General features: G+C 38.2%; 1 protein-coding gene across 7 annotated transcripts in view; it reads left to right on the plus strand.

Annotated features, from left to right (window-relative positions):
* Positions 1-13,475, plus strand: part of ZDHHC7 (zDHHC palmitoyltransferase 7) — a 37,042-nt gene that overhangs the window by 5,785 nt on the left and 17,782 nt on the right. For 2 of the 7 annotated variants that reach the window (XR_015259975.1, XM_086757822.1), the window contains exons 2-7: positions 326-411; positions 3,232-3,554; positions 6,312-6,436; positions 11,187-11,283; positions 11,746-11,827; positions 13,052-13,182. Coding sequence is in view for 6 of the 7 variants with exons in the window: in XM_086757822.1 (XP_086613948.1) it covers positions 3,249-3,554; positions 6,312-6,436; positions 11,187-11,283; positions 11,746-11,827; positions 13,052-13,182 (741 nt within the window). In the remaining variant the exon portion in view is untranslated. Of the gene's footprint in view, positions 1-325; positions 412-798; positions 817-3,231; positions 3,555-6,311; positions 6,437-11,186; positions 11,284-11,745; positions 11,828-13,051; positions 13,183-13,475 lie in introns of those variants that run through there. The other 5 variants (XM_086757823.1, XM_086757824.1, XM_086757826.1 and 2 more) reach the window with 3 other exon arrangements.

Here is a 13,475-nt window from a genome sequence, read left to right on the forward strand (position 1 = left end):
CCTACGGGAGTGGCAAATGGGGAAAAAGTAGTAGCTGTTTGGATACATTAGTTTGTAATGCTAAAATCTGGATAGCCAACTCATCTTAAAAAACAATGAACAAGATAAATTTAATGCTACTTGGAACACTGATTAGATTTTTTTTAGTTTGATAGCTTAATCTAAAAGTTTTTGGTTTTGTTTTTTTTTTGTCTTGATCAGAAGCTTGTTTGCTGTCAGTCCTTGCAGCGTATTTCAAAGTACTACTGTCTATGTATGTTATTTGTGCCTAACACTGTTTTCTTAACGTGCTTTACTAATCAGGTTGATGACGATTTCTTTTCAGATTACATCAGATATGACTATGTAAATAGCCTAGGGTAGCCCCAAGGAAGGACATGATGTCAGAATAACGTACAAAACGTTTGTGAGGTATGTGAGGTTTTTTTCTGTTGAGCTAAAAAATTCCTTGGTTGTCTTTAATACAGTTAAACCAAATGAATACGGTAATTTTATGTCATTTCGTTTGTATCCTAAAGGAATTGCTTGCACAATTGATCTGAAATTCACATTTGTCGTAACATACACAAATACTGATGGGTTTGGAGTTTTCTTTTCAGAATCTTGGTATCTGTTTTGATTTAAGATAACTTGTTGATTTGAGCAGCTGAAAACTTGCCTTGATTGAAAAATATTTGCATATTTTTTCTTTTGAGGTATTGGACCTTAGCTGGAAGGAGTTCCAAATTTCTGTTCTATAGGAAGTTTCAGAATTGGGAGTTTGGTTTTGATTCAGTGATTCCTCTGAGACAGTTCAAAACATCTGTGCAGCAGGAGGTATTGAGGGAGAGGGGTTGCAGGGTTTCTAAACAGTCCTTTGGCGAGAGGAAAAAAAAAAAGACACGTTGTTTGGAAAAATGTTCCAAATTACTTACGTATTGACTTTTTTTTTTTAAACAAAATTATAAAATTGGGGAAAAATACTGAAATATTGGGAAAAGCTAGTACTTTTGCCATTGTGAATTTGGTTGAATTTACCCTAAACTTGCGTTAACAAAACTGGAATTTGTCAGTGAAAATATGTTTTGACAAAATACTAACGTGTGAATGCGCTGTAGTTGACTGTTTCTGCAGTACTGCCACTTATCTCTTTAGAAGAAGTTTGGCTCTTTATAGCATTTGTTGGATATTTTGTATGTGTGATAACTTTGCCTCTTCATATACTTCAAGGCTTAGAGGTTCATTGTATGTACTTTTCTGTAGGTCTTTTTTTGAGAGAGAATAAGTTAGACAATAACATTTCTTGAAAGTTTTATATCCCCATTTTTGATTAAGTAATAGCTGATTTGCCTAGGTATGCCTGCTGATTACGCAGGCTTCATTAAACTTGAATTTTCTTTTACAAGTCTTGACCACAAGGTGTGGTTGGTGTCCCAAAGTGCTGTTGAAATTAATTGGCGTAGATTGTAATTCTGACTGTAAACATTTAGAAAGATTAGGGTAACTTGAAGTGGCTGAAAAGAGGGCCTTATCTAGGTTAAGTTACACTCAAATTGCTTTTAAGGGAGGTGAAGTTTATTCTTTTCTAAGGTATTTTTCTAGTATGTGACTACATCATAGTGGCTTAGTAGCGGCATTCTGGTAAGAGTAGGGACTTCAGTGTAAAAAAACAAACAAAATAAAAAAAATAAACAAACAAAAAACCTGCCAACATATGGATAGAAAACACAATGTACTTGTTAGAAATTTAATATTGCATTGTTAGTGAGTAGATCCAAGCACCAAAGCTGTATTCCAGTTTGTTCTGTTTCCCAACCAAAGAACGTAGCGCACACTTAACTGTGTGCTGTGAGCATCTCAGCTAGCTGCTTTAGCTGTTGCTCTGGGATCTCTACGCTGCAATCTGTTTATACTTGTTTTCATTTCCAGTCTCTTGGATTATTTCTGCCTTGTTCTAGCATTAAGGCTTAAGGATCAGAAACGTTTACTGGGCAGAATATGTTTATCTGATGCCTGGTAGGTAGGACTGAGACTTTAGGGTTTAGAAATGCATAGCTGTGTCCGAAAATTATCTCAGTGTGAGTGTCTTTACTTGGTAATGGTCACTTTGGCTGTTCTAGACTAACGAAGTGATCCTATATTCAAGGTCTTGGAATGTAAATGGAGGTGCCATAATTCCTACCAGTCATATATAGGCTACCATTAATAAGGGGAAAAAACGGAGACTTCTGTGTGGCTGTCAGCAATCAATATAAATGCTTTCAAGTTTCTCTCAGGCATGACCTTTAACAGCGTGAATCAATGTGATTTTTAGAACACAGTATACTTTTAAAGTAGCAGGCTGTTCTTGATGCATAGTGTTTAAGCTTTAATTTGTCTCCTGTTTGTTGATAGCACTTCAGTTCTGCCATTCCGTATCTTTGCTTGTTAGAGATGTCTGGGAAATAATTCTGTTGTCATGAAAACTGTTAAGGTTTTAAGTTTTGTTTTTGTTCCGCATTGGAACAGCAACAAAGCCCTAAACTGGTTTTCATGAAATTAAATTAATTAAATGTATTCTTTGAAAATCTGATTCATGTAATCCATTACCATACTAGTTTAACCACTGCCGTGTGTTTCCCTTACGTTTGGTCTGATCTGAGACTGTTTTGTAAGTTATCCAGTATATCTTTCCAACAGATTTGTGGTTTTTTCAATACAATAGCACTTTTGTCAAGAAATTTAGCTGCTTTCTAACTTGCTGTGGTTTTTCTTGTGACCACTGTACTAGAACAGCTTTGTTTCCATTCTGTTTTTCACTTCTGCTCTTCCCTGGGTTCCTGGACCAGTATGAAAAGTCAACAGTCTGGTGCCATAATTTGCTGTTTTCTGAGGGACGTGAGCTGTAACTTAATGAAGACTTTGCCATTTTAGATTAAAGAAAGAGGTTGCATTTTTAACAAAAGAATGATTTATATGCACGGCAAGATGGAAATGAAACCATTCTAAAATCCCTTTGTCAAACACTGAAGTTGCATGATAGAAAAAAAAGTTTACGGCTTACAAAATTGTTGATGAAACTTTGTAAATTAGTATCTGTTGATTACAGAAATATTTCATCTTTACTCATAGAATTGTTCAGGTTTTGATCAAAAAAGTTTAAGTGATCTGATTTGAACTTGGATATGTTTTATCTCGCAGAAATAAAAAAACAAGAGCCACCTGTATTTCTAGTTTCCTTATGCATAGTAACGGTACCTTTGCTTCCTGCAGGGCAAGGCCAGAAAACCATGCAGTCATCAGGGCACAGATTTCGTGATGTTGAGCACCACCCGCTTCTTGCTGAAAATGACAGCTACGATTCCTCTTCCTCAGAGGCTGACACGGCAGAGAGGGTTTGGTTCATCCGAGATGGCTGTGGTATGGTCTGTGCTATAATGACATGGCTTCTGGTTGTCTATGCAGACTTCGTAGTGACTTTTGTCATGTTGCTGCCTTCCAAAGACTTTTGGTACTCTGTGATCAACGGTGTTCTCTTTAACTGCTTGGCAGTACTAGCTTTGTCATCGCATCTGAGAACTATGCTAACTGATCCAGTAAGTATGCGATCGTTCCTTGACCTTGGATTGTTCTCTCGTGTAGCTCATCGTCTGCGAGAAATTTGAAGAAGTGGTATGATTCTTCTTTTGCTAGGTAGAATAGTGTTAGATTCAAAGCCCTCAAGGTGAAGGGATGATACCTGTACTTTTTCCCATTGTTCTGTTAACAAAACCATAAATAACTTTTGACTTGAGGAGCAGGCAGTATAAAATAAATTTATACGGGAGAGGTAGGCTCATGGGAAGTACAGTTGATTTGTAAAATACTAACTCGGCTTCTGAAGAAGCTAATAAACCTTTAGCCTTTTCTGTCCTGATTTTTCTTACGTTTTTTCATCAGATGTATTTTCCAAACTTCATAAGAAGTTGTAGCTTCATCCTGTTGTATCATTGGAAGTCTATCTTCCGTTTATGGCACATGAAAGAACTTTTAGAGGTAGACGTGCTGTTGGCATGAAGTAAGAACTACTGTCCTGCATGATTCATGCGTTATTGTGTTTAGGTATTTGGAGTCAGTGGGAAGAGAGATTTAAGTTGAACCCACATCGGAACAGCGTAGATGTAAGAGGTCTTGAGAGTACTTGTCTCTTAGGACTCTTACTCTTCGATTCAAGATTGCAAGAGATTAAATTGCTTATTTTGTACTAAAATCTCTTACTCTTTAGGGAATAAATCTGGGGAGAGAGAGATTTTTTGAGACAATAACAGTCTATATAGAAGTTATGTGAGTGTACAAGAAAACAGCAGGATGTTGTAGCAAATGGTTTTCTAGGTCTTTGATTTACTTCTGAGCCCCCACCCAGTGATGCAATGTTATGACTTCTACAGACTGTGACAGCTAGGAAAGTTAATGGTTTGAGGCTAGATTGCTTAAAAATGTCCTGTGTGTCTTTCTAGAGCTATGGTGTTCTTTATGGATAAAACATGATAGAGATTGAGATGAATCATTACCTTTTTTCCTCCACTCCTTTCTGGCTCATTCTCTGAATGGAAGACACAACTCTGTGACAGAAACTAAGATTGAAGGAAAAAGGGAATAAACTGCCTCAAAACAGATGTGAATTTCAGTTTAATTTTATAACTATAAAAATATTTTTTTTTCCCTTGAAAGGAGTTGGTGACTGTCTGAGACTATGAAAGATGTTTTTGAACTAGAGTATATTTTTATCAGGAAAATGCTAGTTTTTGTCCCTAGTGACAGATGAATAGGTGAATGTGAAACGTATTTTACAAGCATAAATTTACCTGGAACAACCTAAATTTCTGTTTTAGAAATTCTCTCTGAGATAATTTCCTATGTCTACACCGAAGTATTAACTTCAATGAGAACATTCATATTTCAAAAAATCACTTCAGCAACACGCGTGTTTAAAAAACTCTCTTTCAGTTCACATCCCTGCAAATGCCACCTGGCTCAGGTTTGAAGCACCACTTAGCCAAAGAGTTCATCTGGGGCAGAACGTGGGCTCTGTCTTGGGCAATACAAACATGAGATTGTTATTCCAGGCAATGGGCGACAAAAACTTTCTGCCTAAGCAGGGAGTTGTTTTGCAATTGAATCTGAAGTGCCTGCTGGTTTCTTAGTTCTGTCCTGAAAACTTCCTGAAGGTATCTGTATAAAGGGATGATGTTGCTGATGGGCTTTTTCTGAATGGAAAGTAATTATGGAATGTTGCAGGTGATCTAAGCCAACCCAGAGAAGGCTGTCCCTGTGTGAAGTAGGTGCTGGCCTGGAGGAGTTGGTACAGAAAGGCCGTTGTGTTTTCATTTCACATCCCAGTTTATTTCACAGTCGCTGCCTGTCACAGATTAGCTCTATAAATAAGCAAGGTGACAGTGGTACTTTCCATTATTTTCTTCTTACTATTCCAGAGTTAGATTCTGATCTCGCAAGGCTTTAGATTAATACTGTTACTGGGAGGAGCAATCCTGCCTGCTATTCCTATCCGTTCATCATCTTCCTCATTGTGTTGAAACAGCTGCTAGTGCAGCTCTGTGTTGAACAGTTCAGAGAACTAATCACTAAAAAATAATTTAATTTCCTGATGGGTTGTTTTTTTTTTTTTTTTCTGGATCAGTTCCTTCAATTGTTTACCATGTAGCTACACAAACTTTCCCTGTAGCAGAAGGCAGCAGAGGATACTACATGTAGAATAAAGAAGCCAGTGGTGGTTCGTGGTGACACTGTCCGAGCTGAAAGCTTAAGTATAAAGGAAAAAAGGACTGTTGATTCTCAAAAACTTGTACACATGGGGCAGGTGGCTAAATTTTGAATTCAGAAAGTTGAAATACCATCCTTCAAGTACTTGTTGCTGATTTAATTTTCGCGGATGACTTGGCCTAATAATCAAACGTCACCACAATTAACATATGCTGCTGTAAGAAGCACATCTCTCTTAGTAGTGCTCATCCACAGGAGCTTCTCAGCAAATATTGTACCTGCAGTGCTTCTATCTGTGTGTAAAGATGTGTCTTCCTCTTCATTTTATGCATGCTGGTAACAGCAGATTCTATCAGAATTATGCTAATACTTGGCCATAGATAAGTCTTGCTGAAATGAAACCGAATTGGAGGTCAAGCAGAGGTAATTTATTCATTTGGAAATGATTCTGGCTTATGGCAGACTAGCTTTGAGTAAATGAATTTATTTCAGCAATTACCCTGAGATTACTGGTATGAAGTCTGTAAAATGTATTTTTAAATGTTCTCATACCATTTAAGAAGCTCTCTGTCCTTTGATTGAAATGATTTCAGGGGGCTGTACCCAAAGGAAATGCCACTAAAGAATACATGGATAATTTGCAACTGAAACCAGGAGAAGTGATCTACAAATGCCCAAAGTGCTGTAGTATCAAACCTGAACGTGCACACCATTGCAGGTATGCCATAGCTTTCTTTAAAGCAGTTATGCATATTGTGTCTTGGAATAATATTCCTGATATTTATGCGTTAATTTTTTGCCCACAAATTTATTTTAGTGTTCAGTAAACCTTCGAATTCGTACATTGCAGAGTATTTTATAAATATAATATACCGTGGCCAAAAATGGATGTGGATGAGGGGAAAGAAACAAGAGACTCAAGAGTTTTTAAAAATATTCATGCTGTGAGGTCTTAAATACTTTTTGGTCTGTGAATGTTTTTTCCTGTGTATTTTTACCTGTTGTATGCATAATTAGGTAAATGCACTTATTGAAGATTCATTTTAGTAGGGACAGAAGTAATGATAATTTGAACTTAACGTGCTATGTACATAGTAAATGTGTCCATTTTTAATTAATTCTCAGTCTTTTGAGTTTTCAGGCACTGTGGATATGGATTTGTAATGTTTATTGTGTGAGAGTTGAAAATAGATATGCCTGCATAATTAAGACTTACATAAATATGTAAATATTCCTGGTGGCTCTCCCTGGGTGTGAGGAGTGATGTGTACTGAATTGTGTGGCATATTAAATTTAAGTCTCAGAGTTAGTGCCCATCAAAAGAAGAGAGTGAAGTCTTGCCAGGACTCTCAAATTATTCTGTAAATTTGTGGTTTCTAAATTAAATGTCTCGGTGTGTGTGTCACTTATCTGTGTGAAAGTTACGGCTGAGAAGCTGTTTCCATTATAAACACCCTGCCTTGGCACTGAAATCTTGCTCTTCTCTCAGATGTGAGTGGGGTTTTTTATCTGGAGTGTGAAGGGAAAAGTTTCATGTATGAATTGTCAAGTATAGAATTATCTTCAGATAGTTTCTCTGTGGTGTATGTTAGCTTTTGCGTGGATGCAGATACCAGGCAATGACTTTGATTCTGGCTGGCTTTATTAGCTCTGGTAGAGCGTTACATGAACACAGCTGTACCGGTTGCTCAGTGAGCCTGGGGGTAGAAGCAGTGCAGCTGCTTTTTGTTTTTGTGGCAGAATATAAGCTGTTAATCTCTGGGGATCCAAAACAGCTTTGTGCAGTCTGTTCAGACGTCCTGGCGTTGTGTTCATGGGATGCGAGAAAGGGACACACCCGAGAGCCTCTGCTGAGTGTAGGCTGGATCTTGCTAATTTTCTTGTCTCACAAGGCTGGCTCCTACGGAGACTTTGCAGATATCTTTGTAAAGTTTTTCCTACATCTTCGGTCCCAATAGAACTTACCAATTTGGAAGCAGCCCTAAATGAAGGCATCTTACATTGAGCTCTACAGATGAGTAAAGAAGCTGGAGTGTTGGAGAGTCTCGAGGCGCTGCAGGTCCGTGCCCTTGCAGAGTCACTTGGGTACATCTGGGCCATCATCCTCAGCAGGCAGTGTATTATCTTGGATGATGTCCCAGTAGCCTGTCATCCCAGATAAGGTGGTGTTCATCGAAAATTTATTGTTTCTTTGTGGAAGAAGAACAAAAATAAGCTAAGTAGGGACTCTGAATACATTGTTTATAGCAAGAGTTTGAGTAGCATTTATTGTTAAAGCAGAGCAAGAATGGTTAGTAATGTCTACAACGAAGGAAATCTGTGATCCTTTCGAAGGGTTCAGGGACCTAGCTTTGCACATCTTGTAAATTATTTTGCTTTTTTGTGCCTTGATGAAATACTCTGAGATATTCCACATAAGGGCAAAGGCTGCATTTTAATGCTTGCACGGTACATAGCTGGCTTCACAGAACATCTGAAAGAAAGCCAGATCCTGAAAGCGCTATCCTTTTGTAAGCCTGCTGTCATGTTTTTCTCAGCAGCTGAATATCTGATTTAATTGCCTTTGTTTCTGTTACTCATACAATACATGCTACTAATAGTTGCTGTTACCTTTTCTCCAGTAAAGCAAATTTTTTTCTGTAATTTTTTGAATGTTGAATACATACTGTGTAGACAAGCTACCAGAATCTGATTCTTTGCCATAGATTTAGCACTGCAGAAGTGTACCAAATAGAAAAAAGTTTTGTTGGATTATACTGCTAACATTTTATTGGCTTAGAGACCCATTCCAAGGACATTAAAAGGATGGTCTAGTCCCAAGTAGTTAAAGTGGCAATTTGCTGATAGAAGAGACTTGAAAATGGAAATTGAAGGTGGTTCCTGTTGGGAAATAGTTACACTCAAAGCCACAGTGCATGTTTTGAGTAGTAAATTATTAACAGAAGAGGCTCTTATGATGTAGTTATGAAAATTGTTGTGCAGCTCTGCAGCAGAAGTTCTTTTGAGGAAGGAAAATAGTTTCGTAATACGCATTAGTGATGGGAAAAAGAACAGGAAACTTTTATTCGTAGCTAAATATCTGCCCTCAGTGGAGTACATTAAACTGAGATTTTACTGAGCAGTTAACACTTTCAGCATTAGAAGGAGGCTGATCCTGAGTGAATGCAATTTCATTTCCACTGAAGGAGCATGGCTGTCAATATTTCTAGCCTATTCTGGGTGCTTGCATTTGTGTGTGGGGAACTGTTATTCAGAATCAAGGCACTAAGATGTTTGCATCAGTCTTCCTCTGAATTTCTGTTATCCAGACCACTTTCTCTTAACCTGTTGTCTTTCTGGATGTAATCTTTGGCATTCAGAACTGTAGCGGTAGCACCCGTGACTGCCTCAGTGCCTTCAGCAGCAGTGCCAAGCTGGAGAAGACCTTCCTTCATCCACAGCTGATACAGCAATACACAACGGTATTGCTCCTTCCTCTTGTGTAAGGCATGAATGTTCATGCACAGTGAAGCAACCCAGGTTACAACTAATGGAGTGACTTCCCCAGACTCTTGCTGTATGAACATCTGTGCTTGGACAAGGGAAGGAATAGAATACAAGTAATAGGGGTAGGAAGAAGGCAGGACCGCTGTTTTCAGCATTGCTATGAGTTTGTTGGCTGGGAATGTTTGAATTGTGGTGTGAGATCAGAAGTGAAGGCAGAGTTCCAGGCATCAAGTTCCGCGTGGGCTTGTGAGGAATACTGAATGAGCAGAAGTGTGTCCTGCCCACCTCGCATCCTCCAGAGTTTGACTTGGTTGAATCTGGATGTGATTTTACTCAGTACTTCACATTCATATACTTTTTAGAGTGACAGTGTATCTTCTGTATTACGTTAGGAGGCTGGCATGGTTGTGGTAACTGGAGGTAGCTCGCCTTCCGGCAGAGCTGGGGAAATTAATTGAGGCTGAACTTGCAGGCAGCAGACTGTGAAATGAAAAGCTTTTGGAGAGCCTTCTGAATGCCTTCTCTTGAGTGATACCTGTTTCTTCTTCGCTGGAGAGCGATTGCGGTGCTTGGTTATGGTAGTGGGGTTTTCATGTGTAAGAGGTGCTGTTGAAAAAGTTATTTGCATCAGAGGATGAATTGTCTTTAATGTCTGTGAAACAAGAGGCAATGGGCATGTAAGGGCTGGGTTATGATAGCTCAGGGCGAGGGGAGCTTCAGAAGTGCAGTGAGATTCATTCATGTAACCTGCACAGGAGTGTGTTCTGCTGCTTTCTGAATTACCTTATAATCATGCATATGTGGTGACTTTAAAATTGTTTTATGCCTCGGAGCTTTTATTTCCTGTACACAGACCTCTTTCTTCACTGTAGTGACAGTCATCTAGCTTTGCTTCGTGGCTTGTCACTGCAGCACTGATAGGTACCGTACATAAATAAGCATGCATTAAAAGCAAAGGATTTTGAATAACAGTGCCTGCATTTTTTAGGTTTATTTGGCTTTTTAATGGCTGAAATGAAAATGCTTAATATTGTGGATGTTCTGCAGGAAAAACTGAAGCTCTTTGTGTGGCTCTCAGGTGCAAAGCTAGGAAAATGAAATATCAGCTTTACTTAAGCTATTGATTTGTGGAAGAACCTCAGCACACGTTGCAACTATTCTGTTTCTCTTATGTAGCTGTTCATGTTTGGCTGCAGATGGACCTGAGCGTAAAGAAATGAGCCCTCTGGTGCTGCGTGGCCCAGCAGGTGTAAAATGGTCTTACTGAAATATTTGACTTTTCTTTCTGGAAGTAACCTTGACTCAGGACTGAGGAGAAACTAAGCAATTAGTTGCAGAACTAGCAAAGAACAGTAGTGTTTAAGTATTCATTAACGAGTAGGCAAAGAATGTGTGCTGCTTAAAGTTCCAATATTTTTGGTTTATGTTGAGGAAGTGAGGTGTGACATTGTGAAGTGTTCTTTAGTTGAGATTTTGATTGCCTATGTTTAGAGTTGCGTGGCCAGTTGAAACCTCGGGAGTGACAGTTTCTGTCTTAAAGATGTGAATTTATTTTATTTTCTCATTCATAAACTAAATTTAGAACTTTAAAGTCTGTAAACTTGAAGCTTAAAAAAGCTTCTCTGGAAGGGAAGGGATTTTTTAATATTGAACCTTGAAAGAACTGAAGCTTTGCTCATTCAGTGCCACAAGTGTCTAAACCAAGTGACTGGACCTGATTGTGTGTTTGGATATGCAGTGATTCTCATATTCATACTGTTTTTCTTCTGTGAATAATATTTAATGTACACAGTCAGTTTTGTAACAACCAAAAGCTGAGCTGTAAGCGAGCAAATAGTTTAAGGAAATGCAAGTAAAATCACTGTTTGTAGTTTGTCAAGAAAGATTTCAGCACGTTCTCTTATGACCACTGGATACCCTTGTTTCTACGTTAAAATGTGAAGTATTGTTTCTCAACAGAAGTCTTTTTTCCTCTCCTTCAGTATTTGCAAGCGATGTATTCGAAAGATGGATCACCACTGCCCGTGGGTGAATAATTGTGTGGGGGAGAAAAATCAGAGATTTTTTGTTCTGTTTACGGTAAGTGAAAATCAACAGCAGCTTGGTCTCAGTATGAATCTACCTTGATTATAACAATTTTGATTGTGTTTTGTAGTGAGTAATGGCTTAAGGTCACAATTGTTTTGTGTTGGTTTTTTTTTCCTCCTATGCAAGATATTCTCCAAGCAGGAAGGTATTTCTACTCATGCTAATTTTAATCTTGTAAAGTGCTGTTATTTTAAACTATCTTAATTGTGCTGTATTTTATGTAGTAACAATTAGTGAAATGGTACTGTACTTTAGGAGCTAATCAGTAAACTTTTACTTCTGCCCACATTTTTAGATTCAAACTTAATTAGAATTTGTTTTTACATCATTGTATTGAATTAAAAATTGAAATAGGAAAGTGTATTTGCTGTGCAATAGTGAAGGCTGGCTGAAAGGAATGTCTGGTTTACTACCTGGCAGCAGTCAAAAGTAAGCACTCTCTCTTGTTTCCAGATGTATATAGCCCTGATTTCAGCTCATGCGCTCGTACTGTGTGGGTTTCAGTTCTTCTCCTGTGTCCGAGGGCAGTGGACTGGTAAGCAAATACTTCACTTTTACTGTCAAAATATACTAGATATTAAGGGAAAGTCATAGCATTCCACCTACTTCAGTCCCATTTATGAAATATGCAGGACTTTGATCCTTTTAAAGTGAAGTCCTGAAAATATTTCATACCTGTTTACTCGTCTCTTTCCTTTAGTCGTTCACTGTAAGAGCTGTGACTGTCAAGGGCATTCTCACTCCCTTTCCAGGCAGTAAAAATTTACTGCCTCTGTAATAGGAAGGAAACAGATAGCTGGTTCTCAACCAGCACTGTATTACCTGAAGCTACCAGCTGGGAGTTGTGTGTCCCACCATAGTTCTGTGAATGACAGCTGAAATTTAAACAAATTTCCCCCTTGTTCTGTTACTGGAGCCAACTGTTGGGCTCCTGTAGAAAATAAATTTCCTAAACTGTCCTAGTTGATTATTTGGGGCTCTAACTTGCGTTTCTTAATGTTGCACTGTGCCAGAGCTTGTTCTGATCTTGTGCTTTTGACAGAGGACGGTTGATCATATGTTCTGCTTGGTACTTGAGGCAACAGGGGAATCCATATGACTGGTTTTTGCGGACTGTTCCATTAAATGAATGGAATCTTGTCCCTTTTCTATTCGAAACATTCTACTTCATGTATACTACTTACATATTATCCCATTTCTTCCTTGTTTAACTATAATTGAGTTAATCGGTTGATCAGAGGATCTCCAGAGATGTCACTGTAAGTGTAAGTCAGACTCTGGTTACTTCGTGTGGTGAATTAAAAAAAAAAAAAAAGCGGTCACAGCAAAATGGAACATCTGGATTAACTAGCAAGTCAGAGCTGAGAGTGGCGATGGTGTTTACAGCATTTGTCATGCATGAAACTTCAAGCTGCTCTCATCTTTTTACGTGTGCAATTCTGAGTACTTAAATCATCTCATGTGCAAGCATTTATGTGGTATCCTTGAAATACTGAGGCAGGATTGCAGTAATGCAGTACCACGTGCTCTATAGGAAGCCAAAAGTGTTGCTTTCTTTAAATTCTTTATTTCCTTGGGCAGCAAAGAAAGCTGCTGCAGTGCTAGAAATTAGAAGTAGGTTTTAATTGTGAAATATTGTTTCAAGTGTCAGATATTTAACTTTTATTGCTGTGTGTTGAAGAGGGGATAGCTCAGTATGAACATACTCTGTAGGGTTTTTTGTTTTTGTTTTTTATAACAACATATGTTATTTTCACAGAATGCAGTGACTTCTCCCCACCTGTAACTGTGATCCTGATGATCTTCTTGTGCCTTGAGGGTTTTCTGTTTCTCACTTTCACTGCAGTCATGTTTGGCACCCAAATCCACTCAATATGCAATGATGAAACGGTAAAGAGCTCTACTTTTGTATGGCATAACAGTTATTCTAGGAAGATGTGATGAGATGTTGTTTTAGTTGCATGAAGGGAGACTCTTTATTTTGTAGAGCACCCGAAATCTGAAATAACTTGTAATTTTTATTTTAAATACTGTCTTGGGGTTTACTTTCTAACAAAAGTTCTTGTCTTATTTGCTTTTCTGACATAAATTTTATAATTAAGTTTCCAGGTACAAAGATTGCACAGCTTCTGACTTCAGTTTGGACTTGCACTTCTTAACTATCACAAACTCCTGATTGAGAA

Source organism: Chlamydotis macqueenii, chromosome 13 (genome assembly GCF_036417535.1).
Source record: "Chlamydotis macqueenii isolate bChlMac1 chromosome 13, bChlMac1.mat, whole genome shotgun sequence".
Taxonomy (NCBI): domain Eukaryota; kingdom Metazoa; phylum Chordata; class Aves; order Otidiformes; family Otididae; genus Chlamydotis; species Chlamydotis macqueenii.